Consider the following 17,985-nt stretch of genomic DNA (forward strand, 5'->3'; position numbering starts at 1 on the left):
GCATATGACTATGCTATCTACACATACAGTGTTGAAAGACTATCCACTACAAATTAAGAACAGTTCTCTTCATGGAAATCTAAGAGGTAGATAATAGCAGGAGCAAAAAGTAAATTTTATGTAAGACTTGCAGATCTGTGGAAGTCTTTACTCAGTATTTACATAGGATCTAAATTTTAACTGGTACATTTTCATTAAAAATATAAATTTAATTGAGAACAATGCACATAGTTGTTTGTTTTCAAGACTTTTTTTAAAATAAAGCACATATTTAATATATGTAGAATTAAAACCCTCTCCTAATTTAGAAATACACCTGTACTAATAAAGATTACACTGTAATTATGAAATAATGGTTTACATGAACTAAAATCCAGCATCTTTAATAATGCACCTCCAGTAGATAAGGCAGGTTGTTGTTTTAGTGTTGTTTCAAATAAACACAACAAAATATTGAGTTATATGTTCAAAACCTTTTTATAATGCTGATGACACTTCACATAACACATGTGGGAGCAGTATTCCATCCTGAATGAGAACAAATACAATTTCTTTCAGGGTTGCAGATTTTTCATAAAAATAATCCAGGTCTCTAATATAGTTAAATTAATCATATCCACAGTATTTTTTTGCTGACATGGTCTCTGTCACTGCAGTATTTCATTCATAGTTTCCAAAGTCTGGTTAACAGAACTCCATGAGTCATAAAAAAACCAAATTCAGTTTCTTAGAGAGGCACGGGCCTTGTCCATTATTTCCTTCCTGATCTTCGGATAGTTTGGATGTACTTTAAGGACCTGTCAAAAGACAATACAAGCCAAAAGTTCTGAGTTGGCAATCCCCCTCATCATTGAGCTGATACATTTTAAAACTAAAAAAACAACAAGTTTGTTTTAAGAACACACAAATATTTTATTGTGGATGGAGACCACCACACATGCAAGTCAAAACCACCTCTATCAGAGACACTTGGCTTCATTTCCACTGTCCTTCCAGCTTGGTGCAAAAGACACGGGGGTCCAAGGCTAAAGCCTCTGGGAGGCCTGAAATGCATGAATCAGAAGGCACCTCTGGAGACATTTCTGAGGTTTTAAGCAAACTTTCTCTGCAATGATTAACTGCCTTTATGTTTTCATTCCCTTGGCTCTTTCTTAGCATATTCTACCTACTTCATCTTCTCCCCTTCAATTCCTTCTTCTCTCTTACCCTTCCATTCATTTTGCCCTTCATAATTATCTTTCATTCTCCCCAAAAGAGCAAATTTAATTTATTTTATTATTAATATGAATAATTATTAATTCATAATATTCCCTCTACTTCTTTAATAGTAGCTCTTCTTCTTACTCTGCATTTGCTCTGCTTATGTTTGGACCATACAAAGTTAATGCCTCAAGTTACTTTCTAACAGTGCCTTCTGATACTAATATTTGATTTGATAAATTTCTTCATCTATACTTCTGTATGGATTCACCGAGTGCCAACGGCATGGCCAAAAGAAGGCAGTGCCATTTGAATATCCCTTCACATATGACAGTCTGTCACTTCCATTCATCTGCTTCCATGGAGCTCAAGACAGAGCAATTATGAAGAGGATATTTAACTTTTTAGATAAGGCACTTTTCCAACATTAAGCTATGTATTTTAGAAATGTGAACTCAATCAAAAAGAAGGGTCATTATGTAAAGAATGTTACTACAGGACACAGAGTATTAAACACATACAAATTCTACCTTATGGCAAACATCAATTGCATCAACATATCTCTTCCCTTTCAGGTAATTGAAAGCCAGCCTGTAGCCTGGAATTAAAGGGGTGAGGGGAGAGGGGGGAGAGGAAAAGCAACAATTTCAGTTTCTGTATTGAATAATAAAAATATCACATTTGAATTTATTTTGGGTCACCAAGTGTTTCTAAAGGTTTTTTTTTCCTACTGTTGTGTCATATAAGCCTAGTAATGATCAAAATTTCTACTGAAAGTCACTTCAAGTAGTAAATAAAAGTCTTTTACACACTGATAGCTATGTCTGAATCAAAAGGAGACATTATTCTGGAGAGCATGTGCTACTAGAGGGAATACATAATGGCTGCGTTCTTTCAATTACCATGGTATCCCACAGAGTTTCTCACTGTGGCCTGCAATACACTGTCCCTCTGTAAAGGTAATTCCATTATTCACGGAAAATAGAGGGAAAAAAAAAAAAAAAGGGACAACCAGGGAATTAAAATGCTATTCAGTACCAGTGTCAGGAGACCACTGATATAAAAAGTCACATGGAATAGCTAAGCTGCATAGCAACATGCCAGGCTGATACTTGCAACCTAAGAGGTAAAGCTCAAGTCTATCACTCAGACAGATTCTAGGTGTTGAGTAAGAAAATGGCATTTATTCCTATGTATCCTCTTCACAAAGTGTTTCCTACATTGAAACTGTCTTAATATGTGATGATTTAGTATGAATTTCAATTTATTACCCAAACTGAACCTTGACTAGTGACTCAAGTTTTCAGTTGGCCATCTTTTTTAAAATAGATAAATTTAAAGACACTTAAAATATTTTTTTTAAAATCCTCACTCATGTACATAAAACCTCATCCATATAGATAATTTGAATCAAAAATGAAATAAACAAATCAGTGACCTGCCACCATCATATACATATATAATTATAGAAGACTCTCTACTACAAACAGTATATAGTAGATTACTATAAATACATTATTAAAGCTGTACATGCAGAGAACTTGGTTCACAAACAGCCAACTGCAACTGTTTCAGATCTAACCTTGTACTACAACAGTAAGCAGAAACTTCTGAAGTATCATAAAGCTGCTGCCTCTTGCCATGAGGGTTTTCCATGTTCAGTACACCTTTAAACATCTGTGGTTTTATGTGAGGAAAACCAGTGATACTTTATTTCTATGGAAAATTAAAAGCAGACTTTCCAGTAAAAAGTAGTTGTTTCACTCCTACCATAGTGCCCAAAATCATACTTTATTTGTTATATATACATGCCTACTGTTGGATTCGTCTGGTTTCCATATTTCCAGGCCATCTCATAATTTATTGCTGCATCCTTATATGCCTGTTCCTTTTCCATTATGTATCCCATGTATTCATAAGCCTTGCAGCATGACTGCAAAATATAAATATTCATTCAAAACTTTATTTAAGCTTGCATGCAATAATACTGACAAATTAATTGCTAACACACTCTAGATCCATACAATTGGAAAATAAAAGTGATACTTGTTCTAACTGTGATGACACAAGATGAAAAAAAACTAATGAATCACAGTAACATGTTTTCTCAATCCAATCAAGTCTTCCAAACTGGAGAACACCACATAAAATATTGTCTTCTGGATTGACAAGGTATGTGAAGATGTAAACTATTCAACATCTCTTTCTATAGCACAATTCCTGCTTACCAGCTTTGCATGCAAGTTGGAGAGAAGTCCCTCTCTTTCCTGTGCTGCTTTGCCACGAGCCAGATATACACACTTCTAATCTGCTGTCCTCCTTGCTATAAGCAGAGCCTGTTTATCTAAGTCCCTCATGGATCTCAAACTTTTTAGAAGAAAACAAATTACTTGGTAGGCTATGTTTTTGCACTTGGTAATTACTACAAAAAAGCAGTATTCATGGGATACACCTGCTCAACAGACCATCTATTTCAAGATAAGTCTTGTTTTGGGAGATGACTCGTCTTTATCCTCCAACTACATAGATTTTGAAATGGAACACCCTATTTTAAAGAGGCTTCTCTGCAAAAGTACATAATAGCACTAGACCAAGAACTCTTGTAGCTGTCTTTCAATTTTATGTTTAGAAATAAAGTGTTCAAAAAACATCTCTCTCAGAAGTTGCTAAAATGTAACCAAATAATGAACCATACCTTCTATAGCAATGAATTAATAAAAAAAAGTATAAGCATTGTGTCCTCTTCTAAACCAAATCTGTGCTCTACAAACAGTACCCTGAACCTGCAGCACAGTGTGTATGTAACACCAGCCTACTGGACTGCCTCATGTGAAGGAAAGTCAAGAGAGAAAAACACGATCACCTTTTTGCTGATCAAAATGAAAAATAAGCAGAAGCTATGATCTATGTGTGTTCCCATAGTCAAAGGAGTTTGCCTGCTCAGGAACCCTGAGGTAAACAACACATTAGGCCTTGTTCCCTGATAATCTACCAGACAGTATTGTCATAGGAAAAGATTAATACCACCATTAAAAAAATAATCCTGCACTGTAGCAGGCTTATGAACATAAATGTTTAGAAACATAAAATATGAAGATAGCATGTCAGTAAATGGAGCAAGTCTCCAAAATTTACACAGCCACATCTTTCTTCATCAGCTTTGTGAGACTGTAAAATGCATCTCTGACATTTCATAAACACTCCACGCTTTTAGAGTCCCCTCTGCTGACACCTGTGGAAGTTGCTACAAACATGAACAAAAATGACTAAGCAGCACTCACAGGTTTCTTTACTACCCTCCAGCGTGAAGTTGCTGGTTTCCTGTCTTCTTTTGGTTTACTTCTCCTTAATAAGTCAAATACCAGGCAAATGAACAAATAAATATATTTCAAAATTCTGTTTCAGAGGAAAAGTAAACATTTTGATGAATTAAAATAGAAAGGTTCTAAGGTTACTTTCAGTGTGCACTGACTTACTCTGTTATGACGAAGGCATCGCTTTAGAAGTTCACCTGCCATATCGTATTTGGCAGATTGAATGTATATATCTGCAAGCAGAAGCCAACTCTTTTCAAACTCCTCTGCATCAATGGGATTCCAGCTCATTTTTGAAATCCGTTTTAACTGATTTCTGGCTCTTGGAGTCTGTTTCAAGATCATGTAGGCCGTGGCCATTCCCAAAAGTGCTGGTATATGATCCTTCTGCAGTAGAAAGTACAGTGACTGCTTGATGCTTTTTTAATTTTTATTTTAATTTTTTTTTAAAGTAAGACTTTCATCAGGTATCTAAAAACTAAACTAAAAGCTAAATCTCAGGAAATAAAGATACAGCATCTAATCTTACAGACATGTTTTGCACCTAGTCTACAATTATTTCTGTAATCATGATAACCACCAGGCAAAAGAAATGCTAAAAAAATCCACAGGTATTTCATCTCACAAGAAAAAAATCAGATACCACTAAGAGCTATACTTTTTAGATACAAATAAACACTTCAGATAAAATCTGGAGTCACTTGGAAGTTACAATAAAAGTGGTATTTTTCACTTGCAGAAGTGCCTGTCAAATATTAGCGAAAGGGACTCTGATTCTTCTTATTAGGTGTACGGCTCCTAAAAATTTAATGTCTAAACTGTGTGCATCCAAGCTTGATATAAACAAACAGGATTCTTAAAAGCCACCATTCTAGGCAAGAGCCTCAAAAGCAAGCAGTAAGAACTCCTGGCACAAATGCAATTTTTGACTTCTTTAGTAAAGGATGAGAATGGGGGTGACATCTTGCAACTGCAACTCCTACATGCAGAGAGTAGTTGTATCAGGAGCTAACTGAAATTATTCCTTCTCCTTCTCAGTGCTCCTGACTCACTGTTGGTATTCTGCCTTTACATCTCTTTTAAGGTTGTGCTGTAAATACATTTGTCATAGTGCATGAAAAAAAAAAGAAACGCCTTTTTCAAATTTTATATAAAATCTTCTTTGATAGAAGAATAATCCTTAGAGCAAACAGCACTAACACATGCCATTGTTGCTAAATGTAAACTGCGAGACTAGTTTAAAAAAATGTAGTAGCATGAAAGGAAAGAGTAAGGAAATGAGACAGGTTACTAACCTCAGCCTCAACTATTTCTGTGAAAGTGCTCAGTGCTTGTTCAACACTTGATTTTTGTTTGGTTGCCATGAGACAATAATTCTCCATGATTCGCAGCTGAATGTGACCCTGAATGGTTTGAGGCTTGAGTTCCTTCAGCAGGTTTCCTGCTGTTCTTACAGCCAACTGCACAGACTCCTGCTTTTCTGTTGAATTACTACTGTCAGAAAAAAAATGTTCATAGAAGCTTGTTTTTTTAATACACACCAAACTAACTACAAGTTAGAAATGCTTCTGTGCTAAAGATATGCCATTTTGTAGAGAAATGGCACTAATATACAGGCATTCTCCATTGATTGTCTTCAACAACAGCAATTCCAACCCAACAAGCTGATTGTAACATTGCAAGTGACCAGCATTCCAGAGAAAATCTTCTACATTTTCTGCTTGAGACTCACTTGTTACAGTATAGAAAGGTCTCTCACAATAACACAGAATACTCAAAGCACTAGATGATCTCAAAGTTCTGGCAATTTAAATTGCTGCACATTGTCAAGGGGCAGCAGAAGTAGGAGAGGACAGAATAACCTAAGCAATATTTATTTAATTCACCTACCCTATGTCCGCATCGAGATTTTCAAAGACTTCTCCACCCACAGTTTCATTATCTGGGTTCAAACAAATTTCAATCATATTGTAGACTGCATTCTGTCCCCAGTCACTGTCCTTTCGAGCTTTATTAAAATGCCGCAGTGCATCGTTTGGTTCACCTGTGTACCTACACGGATAATTAAAACATTTAAAGCTGGGCAAGTAAAATGGTCTGTTCCAAATTCCACCCACATCCCAATAAACGCAAGTATTTAAAAACAGATTACCCATTTGCACACACCGTTATTGCAAGGTTTGGACAGCACGCATTCTATTGCAAGGATCTTGTTTTTGCAAACTAAAAATAGTCTGACAAGTTATAAAATGTGAAGATAAACAGAATTACATTATTGAACTTGGAAGAACATACTGAGATATTCAAAGAAACAGAATTTCTTTAAACTCTGACACCTTAATTAAATCAACATAGCACCTTTAAATGATAATGTATGACAAGAAAATTAATTTAACTCTATACTTCATAGTGAAATAAATATTAATAACAATTGCAAGTACCAAAGATACAGTCCTTTGCAGTAGTGAAATCCTGGTTCAAGCTTTGTTCTGGAAGAATGTTTTTCAGCCATTAAAAGAAATCTTGGGACTTCGTCTAATTTCCCGGCTCTTCTTAACAGATCAATTAATCGAGAGAGGGTTGCATAGTTATCTAAATATACAAATAATTAGCAGACTGTAATTCTATTTATTTGCTATATGAATAAGGTAAGAAATAATGATCCTGCCTTAATTTTTTCACATACAAAAATTTAATACATAAGGCACATTACACAGTGACCTCAGATACAAGAATGAAGATGTCAAGTGATACTTGCAATATCTTTATACGGGTTTTTATAGAAGTACAACTGTACCTCACTTTTAAAAGCACTCAAAACCATTTGCTGCACTCTCATGACTTCTTTCAAAGTCCACTAGAAAGCTTTACATTCATTATAGTAAAATTTTAATAGATTTTAGTAGCTTTCTCTCTGGTCCTGACTTGAAAACTGTTAAACCTTACTGCTGTCCAAGACAAGCTTCCTCTATTAGTCTTAAAATAAAATATCACCTTTGTGCTCATGCACTTGACACTTTTAATACAAAAGAAAGTGCTTTACAGTGAACAAGTAAATAACACCCTATTTGTATCTGGTTTAAGGTAAACTATGCACATAACATTGCAGAAAAGTAAATTACTGTATCTACAAGAAATAGTTTTTATCATATTCCCTTAAAACATCTTTATGTTTTTATATATGGGAATGGTCTTTGGCTTCAGTATCCATTACATTATATATAAAACATTTCTTTTTAATCAAAGAGTTTTTATTCAGCTATTTATTAATCTCTTTCATTAGAACTATGTATCAGAACAAATTAAAAGTATCACTGCTAAACATTCACCTGGCTTGCGTTCCAGGAGCTGCTGGAAATGAAAAACAGCTTGTTCATAATCTTGCTTCCTGAACATGAGATCAGCCATCATCTACAGTATTGAAAAAAATTAGAGAAAACAAAACAAGGTATTATAAATTGTGAAAATGTTAAAAAAATTTATAAATAATTGTCTTGGTTTAGGGTAAATTTGGGAGAAAGCACTAATGAACTGTGGTAATGCAGAGAGCTAAAACTATAGCTTTAAAGTGCTGCAGGAGCTGCACAAAAGCAAGATCACTTGGACTTTTTATTACTCTCTGGAAAACAAACACAATGTACAACACACACAGGTAATAATGAACAAGTACATGAACACCTTTTCACATAAGGTGAAAATTAAAAGGTAATTAAGTGGTCTGCCATATCTTTCAAACATGTTTATTTGCCATTGCATAGTTTTACTCCTAATTTTATTTCTAGTAACTGCAGATTATGCACATGGAAAGCAAATTTAGTTTACAGTTAGGGTAAAAGAAAGATGACAGCTCACTTCAGCAGGGAAGGTAAAATGAGTTCTTTAATTTCAGTTCCTCTCCACTGATAGTTAGCTAATATAGAGTAGATTTAATAACATATTTCAAGAGTGCTATTACTTCTGTTCATACACCGTACTGGAACAAATTTAAGATGTAGATTGCTATGAGAAAACAAATTATTCCCATCTTAAAATAACTTTGCTCCTAGTGTGTTACATCAAAAGTTGCTCAGTCTATTGAGCTGTCTTTTAGGCCAAGAAGTATACAAGTCCTGGACAAAACCTGCAGCTATGATTAAAACTTGTTAAGTAGAAATATGCGTAACTAAGGTTGAATGAGGCTATAAAATTACCTTAAATAAATAGTTCTTTTAGCCTAGCATTTTTAAAAATAATTGTTTTCATATTACTGTGCTGGAAAAATAGCTTCTTCCTTGAGCCAATTATGAATAGAACATGCATTGAGCCTTACTTATCCAATCTTACTACTTTCTCCTTTACTTCTAAAGACTCATTTTATATTGAGGTAGAACAATGGCTATGACTTCTAGAAACTTCATGTTGAAACATCAGCTGGCATAAACAGAAAAACATTTTGTTGCCATGGATTTTTCGCTTTGTTTTTTGAAATCACAAAGCTGTAGGCTCTTTTAAAAGTAGTGCTTTATGAATATATCATATTGCAGGCACACAAACATCAAAAAGCATTGATGCAGGATTAGTATAACAGCACATACCATTGTTGCTGCTTCGTTATCTTGGTCATTCTTCAGCAGTAAGGAACACTGATGTTGACAGGCATCAGTATCATCTTGTGCAAGATATAAACGTGCAAGTTCCAACATTGCCTGTATATTAAAATATTTAGCTGTATGTAATTCAAAGATGATGAAAGTTGGTTCAGTTCTGAGTATCAACCTGATATTACAGGGCTCCAGGGAAAAACTGTATCTCCACTAAAGAGAGAGCCTTTTCTGTTGTTTCCTGTGGGCTCTCAGTCAATTAATGTAATCCATTTTCATTCCCTCACCTTTTAAAAGAAACAAAACTTTTCTTCTTTTGGGGGATATTCTAAAGGTACATTGAAAACAGGGCTGCTCAGAGAGTATTGCTCTGAAAACACCAGTATTTTGGTATGAATAATGTTCTTGGAAAAATGTAAGTGAAAGTAGTTTTAAACGTATTGAAAAAAGCAAATACCTCACACTAACATTCACCAACTAATTCTGGAGTACAAGTAAGTTTCAGAAGAAACTATTTTCTTATTTGCATTTCCAACCTACCACATCAAGACTCTGTGTGAATCCACTTCCGAGAAGCCACCACAGAGTAAATATTGACAAACTGAAATGTACACCAGCATACATTCTTAAAGCTGAAGTGCCATCATAGACTGAGCTATTCTGAATAAAATGCCACAGAAAACTTTATAAACACTAGTTACCACAGATTTAATCAAGTTTCTATTGAATCCAACAGAAGGTAAACTGTTCACAAAGCAAAATTAGCAGTAGATAAACTGTAAGTCACTCCTACGTAAATTTAAATGCTGTTTTGATTTTGTTTCCAAAAGGGAGACATTTATAATTGCATGATAATTCTTTCACTAGTTACACTTGTGAAAGGCGCTTCTGAATCAGAAGAGTGTTTTGAACATCCTGTTCAGAACATGCAGGCTTCCAGCACAGTTTTAAAACTGTTTTCTTCCTAGTTCCTGTTCTGTTCATACTCAAACATATACCATGTAATTCTGAAACAAAAAGGCAGGTGGGTAAGCACTGAAATGACACAGAGAATGCATGCATGTCAGATCTTTAACTATGAAAGCTTTCTTTAAGCTGCTGCTCTTATGTGCACAACTCAGTGGAATACCAAAAGGCAGTCTTGGAGTCAAGGAATACTTCCTGCAGGAAGTAAAAAATAAACCGGAGTTCTACACTAGAATCTAGTGTGTGGAAGTGGTCTCTCAATTTTCAACTCCATTACAAACAATACTATGAAATTATGTGCATGATGCAATCTGCAGTACCCTTCAAGTCTCCTTCAGGGAACTGCATTGCCTCTTACCTGAGCAAGGAAACAAAGGGAGGGTACTGCCTACCCGATTTCATTGTGTAAAACAAAACAACACAACTCCCCGTGACATGGACTGCAATCTCTTCACATTTCCCTGAATAAATGCAGTATTTCAATCCATTTGGCTAAAATACAGGAGATTTTGTTCTAACAAAACAAGATACAGATAGTTTCAAAGGAACTTCCATTATTTCCACATATAATTTTAAGGAAAGTAAACTCTGAAGGTGCCAAGAGACAGATGGACTTTTAACAGCTCAAAATAATATTTTGCAATCTAAAAGAATTCAATTCTAATTTTGTACTAGCAATTCTTATAAAAATGAAGAAAACAAGTTCAAATCTACTGAAGCTATAAAAATAGATTGAGATAACTCCTTTATACATGTTGTGGGTAACAAAATATTTTGCTTTCATTACTCAACAGGTAGACAGCAAGTTATTCATCAGAAACTCAGACTTATTTTCTAAGATGTCACTGCATTCTGTGTTGCTAGCAAAGCAGGATTAAAGAAAAAATCTTCAGTAATATCTAACAGATATTTAGTATAAATGTCTATATCTTGTAACAATGGGAATCTCTTAGAAGTATGATTTTAGCAAGAACTGAAGAGAAATCCTATGCTGGTATTTCAGTACTGGTATGAAAGACAAAGTAAGGCTTTGATGCTGACAAAAAAGCCACAGCTGTACCTGTACCGTGACAGGGAGTCTCCTTGCTCTTAATGGAGAAACCACCATTTTAAGGATGTTTTTATTCCTTTCTCAATTTATTTTTCATCTCCACATCATTCTTAGAAGATGTCTTGAGAAAAGCCTGTCTCAAATGCACTGAAGTTGTAGCTTTAGGAAGGATGTGGATTCTTGGAACCACAACACACGAGTTCAAACATTAAAACTAAGTGATGTATTTAGCAGCTTGTGCATGTGACAGCTGTTCAATAACAAGCATCAGAATAAGAAGTGCTCACATACGCCTGAGTATACAACATCATTATGACAGCATATCATGGCAAGTGAACAAAAATTGTATTTATTGATTTTTAATCTAGAAGAAACCTCACTAAAGATAACACTTTATCTTTGTGTTCATTATAATTATAAATTTCTTAGACTTTTGCTTCTCCCTCTCTTATCTCCAAAGCCCAGGGTTACAAAATTGTAAGAAGGAAGAGGAGGATAAAAATAAATCTGAATTTACCTGTATTCATCAACCTGTGGAAAAGAGACTGTGTAGAGAAGAGAGAAGCAGTACAATAACCCTGCTCAAGATCAGCAGCATTTTGTGACTAAAATCAGAATCCTACCAAGCCCAGATAAACGTAGACACAGAAAAGACAGAAATTGTCTGTACTGACCAAAATCACTAGGAGTTCATTTCAGAGGCCAAGCACCAAGCAAGATTGAAACAATCTCCATCATTACTCGTACCTGAGGACAGGCTCACTGTGAGTGCATGCAGACACCACTTGAGACAGGAGTTCTTGTAACAGGCAGAAGTTAGCAGTGCATGCAACTATTCTATCATGATAAGCAATGAAGGGGAGAAAGTTCAAGGTTCTATGTATATCATGAAGCAGAAATAATTGCAAATTATTCTATTCTGTGGATAACTGGAAAAACATTTTGCAATAACTAAAAACTGAATGGAAAAACAATGCAAAATAGTCAGAGGGAGAACTGACCTTGTTATTGGTTTCACAGTGAACAAGGGCTTCTTTGTAAAATTTAATTGCTTTTTCATAGTTTCGCTGGGCTGTTGAATGTTTTGCAATCTCAGCACAAATCTCAGCCGCGAGCTGTTTCTGTGCAGGAACTGCATCCAGCTGCTCTACTTGAGCCCGTTTAAGCACTCTGCCTTGTAATTCCCGAGCCTGGTGTGGGGAAAGCAGGGAGCAGTCAAGAATTGTCAAAGGAATTAATTTAATTTATCTACTATAAAATAGTTTACTTGTTTTTTTTTTTTTTTAAGGGAATGAAGCACTAATACTATTCTGCTTCTTACTGCCCTACCATTTTGCCTAGCAGGAAATTAGAACTAAAACACAAAATAACATCTGGGGAGAACTTCCAGCATCTCTCTGAAAACCAAGGGAAGAGATCTGTTTTAAGATGTTTAGGTTAGTCCTGCTGAAATCAAAATGCAGGTGTTTTTTCTGTAAATGAACATGGCATCAAAAGGAAAAGGAATAGGAAAATATTTCAAAGAGAATGGGTACAAAGAAGGACAATTTTGAGGGCAGAAGAAAGAACAACAGAAGAACCCCAAAAGGATGGAAAGTTTTCTGAAATGTGACATAGTGAGAAACCTGGAAGAATTGAAGAAGTAAAGAAAAGAGTAAGAGAAGGAGACTGCTTAGGTGGAATTTAACTGAAAAAGAAGTGGGGGGAAAAAAGTAAACTTTGAGAAAGAAAGAAGTACACTGTAAGTAAAAAATAAGTAAGAATTTAACCAAGATAAATCTTACCGATACTGGTATTTAAACCCTCACATACAATTATCTTTCTAACCAATCTGTAGACTTTTCTTGATGGTCAGAAGATGCTACCAAGGCTAACCATTTCTGTTACCTTCACTTTCACAGAGTGGAGGGATAATAGAACAGGAAGTACTGACCACATCTCTTGCTAAACCTTTTTCTTGAGAAAGCATTTTCTAAGGGATTAAACCTCCAGCACCCAACTTTATTCTTTCAAGCCTCAGTCTAAGGGAAAATATTTAACTGCAAAATGAACAGATCTTCTTATTGCTGTTTAATACTAAAACTGCTTTTTAGCAGTACAACAAAACAACAGGCAGCCACTGAAAGTTGTTCCATTTTGCTCTGTGAATGGCTTTCAGTGTTGAGCTAAAGATATCTAATCTAGCTGCCCTTATGGCCAATTTCATTTTCACCTGATATGCTAAAACTATGCTCCACACACAAATGAAAGCAAAGTAAGACTGCAAGCTTGGAGTAAAAACCTGCATTCTGATCTAAACTTCAGATAACATTGCTTGCAAAATGACTGTGTAACACCTTATGTACTTTACATTTCACAGCAGTCACTGGTGCTTTATCCCCAGCATACATTCATTTTCCACATTCACATGGATATTATGGTTTGAATTATGGGACAAAATTGAAACCAGAGGTAAACATGAGGATATTGCAAGCTCTCACAGGTATTTTTGGTTTCCCTCATTACCTGCTGTAATGAAATTATAGCTCTGTCAATCTTCTCCATTTTGCTGTAAATTTTTGCCAGAAGTACCCGGTAACGTACATCTTCCATCAGAGAAGACAACTCATTAACTGTAAGAATGACATTAAACAAACATTATTCTTGAAGGAGCTGATCCCAGTAAAGTCAAAGGAAGAAGAAACTCATCACATGCTCCAGGAAAGAGCTTACACGAAAAATTCGCAGCTCCATCTTACTTATTTAGAATTGTGATCTGACTTGGTGCCTTGCTGGCGGGCAGAGTATGTTGGTAGTAAGCAGAGTAAACATTATAGACTACAAACAAAGTGAGATTTGAGGCCAAAGATACTGAAAGGTGCAAACAGAATTTTAAAAAAATAAACTGACTGTCTGGTGTATTAGCATTTTCAGAGACATGACAAAAAATATTTGGATGCAAGTGGAAAAAATAAAGCCATTCCCGACATTTCATGTCTAAATCCTCCTGAAAGACAGCAAAAAATGTCCAAATTGATATAATGTGCTACTCTACATGCAAAAAGCATGAGACTGTTGAATGAAATTTCTACCCAGACCTCAAACTATGCTTCTTTTGCTAGAGTCTGGAATAGATATGAATACAACAAAATAAATACTTCAGTATCTACTTAAAAGCAGCAGGCTGCTTTTGAATAATGGTTGAAATAAATATGCATCAATTAGTCTTTGAAGAAGTCAAGCCTTCCCTGGCTTAAATTTATTTTACTCTACTGACAAAGCAGTATCTTGAGCACAGTTCCACTTTAAAATATTGACGCCACCAAAAATTTTGTTTTATCTTTATTAAAATTAAGGAGTTTCTAGATCTATATTCTATCAGAAAACTGGTCTTCAAGGGCTATTTTACATCAGAGATTAGACTGTGTAACTTAGACCATGTAAGATCATTCCCTTCAGTGTATTTCCTATAATTCATTTTTTTCCATAAAGGATATTCTAGCATTTCCATAAAAAATTATTACATCATTCAATAATTTTCCCAATCAGCAAAAATAAACATTTTTCTCTTAGAGAATGTGTATTTATCAAAAAATTAAAAAGGCATTAGAAAAATACTTTTTGCTTCATTTTAAGTCAGAAGATAAGATTTTAAAGTACATGGGTCAAACTGTATTTATTGCTAATTATTTTTCCACACAAGGAAAATCAAGCTGTCTTGAGCATGACTGTTAAATTAGCCAGACCCTCAAAGGCTTAACTAGGACAGGAATACAATGTTAAATCAGAGGACTTTTTCAGAAAGAAGCAGGTAAGATGGAAAACCAACATGCCCCTGCAAAGCATGAAAGTGATATAGTGACATAAGAAAACTTTCTAGAATGGATTACAATACTGCTTCTCTATTCAGAGAAAGTTTAACAAACGTAATTAAACCACTGAAAAAAAAGTGCCCATGAACTCATCTACTCCTCAGAGTCATGCAGAAAACACAAATAACAGTTGAAGAAATCGTATATTTTCCTGTGAATTAAGAACAGTCCTACCAGGGTCATGATCCAAAGCTTGCTGAAGTACTTTTTCTGCCTGTTCATACTGCTTCAGTTTCATTAAAAGCTCAGCCAAATCATAGCAAAGGAAGTTCTGTTGACCACTTCTCACTGCAGCCTCATAGTAACCAATTGCCTTGAAGAAAGAAGCAAAAATTTGTGTATAATTTAAAGACAAATCTTAAAGACAATAAGCTTGTTACTTAGGTATTCAATGGCACGTTGGTTTCCTTTTTTTTCAATGGGGAAGCAATAAAACATCAGTTTCAGTGCAGGCCCAAAGCCACTGCAAGTCACCAGAACTGTAATTCAACAGATCAGAATCCACCAATGTGTGGATCCACCAACTGTGCCTTTGGCCAGATGATCTGAAGGAAATCTAAGAACTTCCTTTCAGGATAAAATGTCTATTTTAGCACTCTGAAATATAATTTACCCAAGTAAAGCCCACATGCTGAAACAGTACTCAACTAACCTAATACAGTACTCATAGAATACCTTTGAGTAGTTATGTGTTTTGATTAGGGCTTTTCCAATTTTGCTGGCTAGAGATGGATCTTTCGGATTTTTCTTCAAGGCCTGCTCGTAGGCTTCTATGGCTTCATCAGGCTTCAACAGAAAAATATAAACATATATAAGTCAAAGATTAAGAGAAAAGGTGTATGAAGAAAACAAAATCTGGTAACAACTCCAGGAATGACTGCCAAGCAGTACTGATTCATAAGCTACAATACTTCTGAGAGAAGAATGGTTACTATAAACCTGCAGGAAATGCAAAGCCCATGTAAATTAACATTGTCTCGCTAAAACAAAATATGGAGAGACATGGCAAACAAACGAGTTTGAATAAACATTCTTTTTCACTGCAATTTCTCTACTGCTTTCTCCACTGGCTAACAAAGAGGTAGATGTAGTAGTGCTGCACTGTTTTTCTCCTCTAGCCACATTATAGCAGATTAAACAAATTCCAATTTGCACAATAATTCTTCATTAAGGAGAAAACTAGACAGAAACATTAATATGAAAACAACCATTAATCACCTACAGATCTCCAAACTAGTAATCTAAACTATCAGTTGCATGTCCTAACTCAATCTATTTTTTTACATACAAATTTAAACATGTAGCCTTCAAATTCTTATGTCCACTTGACTACTGCCAATACCAAGTAGCATTTCCAGTTCATCAAGAAAGCAAAGGATGCAAAGAATGTATAGGAACTAGAAAATTAAAACATTTAAGTAAAGCCATCAGCACGAAAACTAAGTTACCTAGAATTATTCTAATTTTCAGAACACTATTCTAAACATCTCCAGCTTCTTTGTGATTTCAATTTAGCTCTCACTCTAGATATCGGTTCGTCTTATGAGGCAGCGTTGCTCTCGAAAATATTCCCTCCTTGACTTTCACCAAGTCAGCTTTTAGAAGAAATGTATTTTCAACAGTTTTTAATTTAAACAGCTATTTGCAGTCAATATTTATGGTTTTATATCCTAAAGCAGTTTCTGTTTGACAAACATCAATCAATAAGAGTCAGCATGCCACAATGTTTCATCTAGACAAAGTCAACAAACTACTCAAATATTCCATTCACCTCCAGCAAGCACTCACCTCTTGAATATTCATGTATGCATCACCAAGAAGAAGAAAAGTATGAGCACTCGGCAGTTTTTCTACCAGGTCACTGGAAACAGAAGACAGAACCTATCTCAGTATTTAACATGTCAATACTGGTATCTAAACAAGAGAAGGGCACAACAATTTTATCCTCTACAGATTTAATTTTTTTATTTCTCAAAATAAACACCAAAAAAAAAAAGAAATATCTTTTCAAAATAAGACTTCCAATTATCGTTTTAAAAGTTACCACATTTGCTCAAATGAGTTCATGTCACTAAATATTTCTCATTTATTGCAATAGAAAGAAAAAATGAGTTCACCACTCTATCAGCAAACATCTAGAAAACTATGCACACCACAAACTTTTACCTATAGCAGGCGGCATACAACTTCTTATCTTTCCTATACTGAAGATAAATATCTGCCATTTTTTCTTTAGCTTGTACAAAGTAAGGCTGTTCAGGTGTAATATTGCGGAGCATAGTCAAGGCATGTTTCACATCTCCTTGAGCAATTGCCAGATCTGCATTTGCAATCACAACCCTTAGCTCCTCGGGTGTTCCAGAAAATTCATTCATGGCGTCTTGGATGACTATAGCAGCTTCATGCTGTAAATAATAAAAAGGATAGAATTAATTTAGTTCCTGTCATTGAACAGCCAAAAATAAAGACATTATAGGCATTTATAGGCATTATACAAACCAACTAAAAAAAGCACAAAACATAGTATCCACTTGTTTCGCCACAGTATTTTTGATTTGTTTAAATAAAACTCCTGTGATATGGACTACTATAAAAAGTTTTAGTACAGAAAATTACATTTATATTGCCTATAAACAAGAACATAAACTTCAGCTAGAGAATGTCTTTAGCACCTTAGTTGCTCCAACAGGTCCTGCTTTGAGCAGTCTGGTCTCCAAATCACAGGACAGTATGGCTTCTCTTTCATTCTTATACATAGGTAGTGTCCTACTGCTTATCCAGACACAGCTGATGGTAGGGATGCTGCTACACAAAGGTAAGGACGTGATCCAAAACTACTGCTAATAGCATTCTGACAACAAAACAGGGATTGACAACCCAGCAAATGAAAATCAACAGTGTGAAATGGCTTTTGTAGTCTCAAAACTGAGCACCTGTAAACAGCTTGGTTTTTTTTGCTCTGTACAATTTAAGGTACTTCAGTTCTCAAATCAGATATTCACGTGCTTGGAGTTTTTCTAAGC

General features: G+C 35.1%; 1 protein-coding gene across 5 annotated transcripts in view; it reads right to left on the reverse strand.

Annotated features, from left to right (window-relative positions):
• Nucleotides 1–453: 453 nt before the first annotated feature.
• TTC21B (tetratricopeptide repeat domain 21B) overlaps nt 454–17,985 on the reverse strand; it is a 32,651-nt gene continuing 15,119 nt past the window's right edge. Inside the window, exons 15-29 of one of the 5 annotated variants that reach the window (XM_059853006.1) lie at nt 17,129–17,367; nt 16,751–16,823; nt 15,638–15,748; nt 15,137–15,275; nt 13,617–13,723; nt 12,113–12,301; nt 9,089–9,199; nt 7,844–7,925; nt 6,956–7,106; nt 6,405–6,566; nt 5,810–6,005; nt 4,677–4,901; nt 3,013–3,133; nt 1,731–1,798; nt 454–797 (exon numbers count right to left, since the gene is read on the reverse strand). In XM_059853006.1, coding sequence (XP_059708989.1) covers nt 720–797; nt 1,731–1,798; nt 3,013–3,133; nt 4,677–4,901; nt 5,810–6,005; nt 6,405–6,566; nt 6,956–7,106; nt 7,844–7,925; nt 9,089–9,199; nt 12,113–12,301; nt 13,617–13,723; nt 15,137–15,275; nt 15,638–15,748; nt 16,751–16,823; nt 17,129–17,367 — 2,052 coding nt within the window. In that variant the 3' untranslated portion in view covers nt 454–719. Of the gene's footprint in view, nt 798–1,730; nt 1,799–3,008; nt 3,134–4,676; nt 4,902–5,809; nt 6,009–6,404; nt 6,567–6,955; nt 7,107–7,843; nt 7,926–9,088; nt 9,200–12,112; nt 12,302–13,616; nt 13,724–15,136; nt 15,276–15,637; nt 15,749–16,750; nt 16,824–17,128; nt 17,368–17,985 lie in introns of all 5 variants that reach the window. The other 4 variants (XM_059853004.1, XM_059853007.1, XM_059853008.1 and 1 more) reach the window with 4 other exon arrangements.

The sequence above is a fragment of the Haemorhous mexicanus genome, chromosome 8, assembly GCF_027477595.1.
Source record: "Haemorhous mexicanus isolate bHaeMex1 chromosome 8, bHaeMex1.pri, whole genome shotgun sequence".
Lineage (NCBI taxonomy): Eukaryota > Metazoa > Chordata > Aves > Passeriformes > Fringillidae > Haemorhous > Haemorhous mexicanus.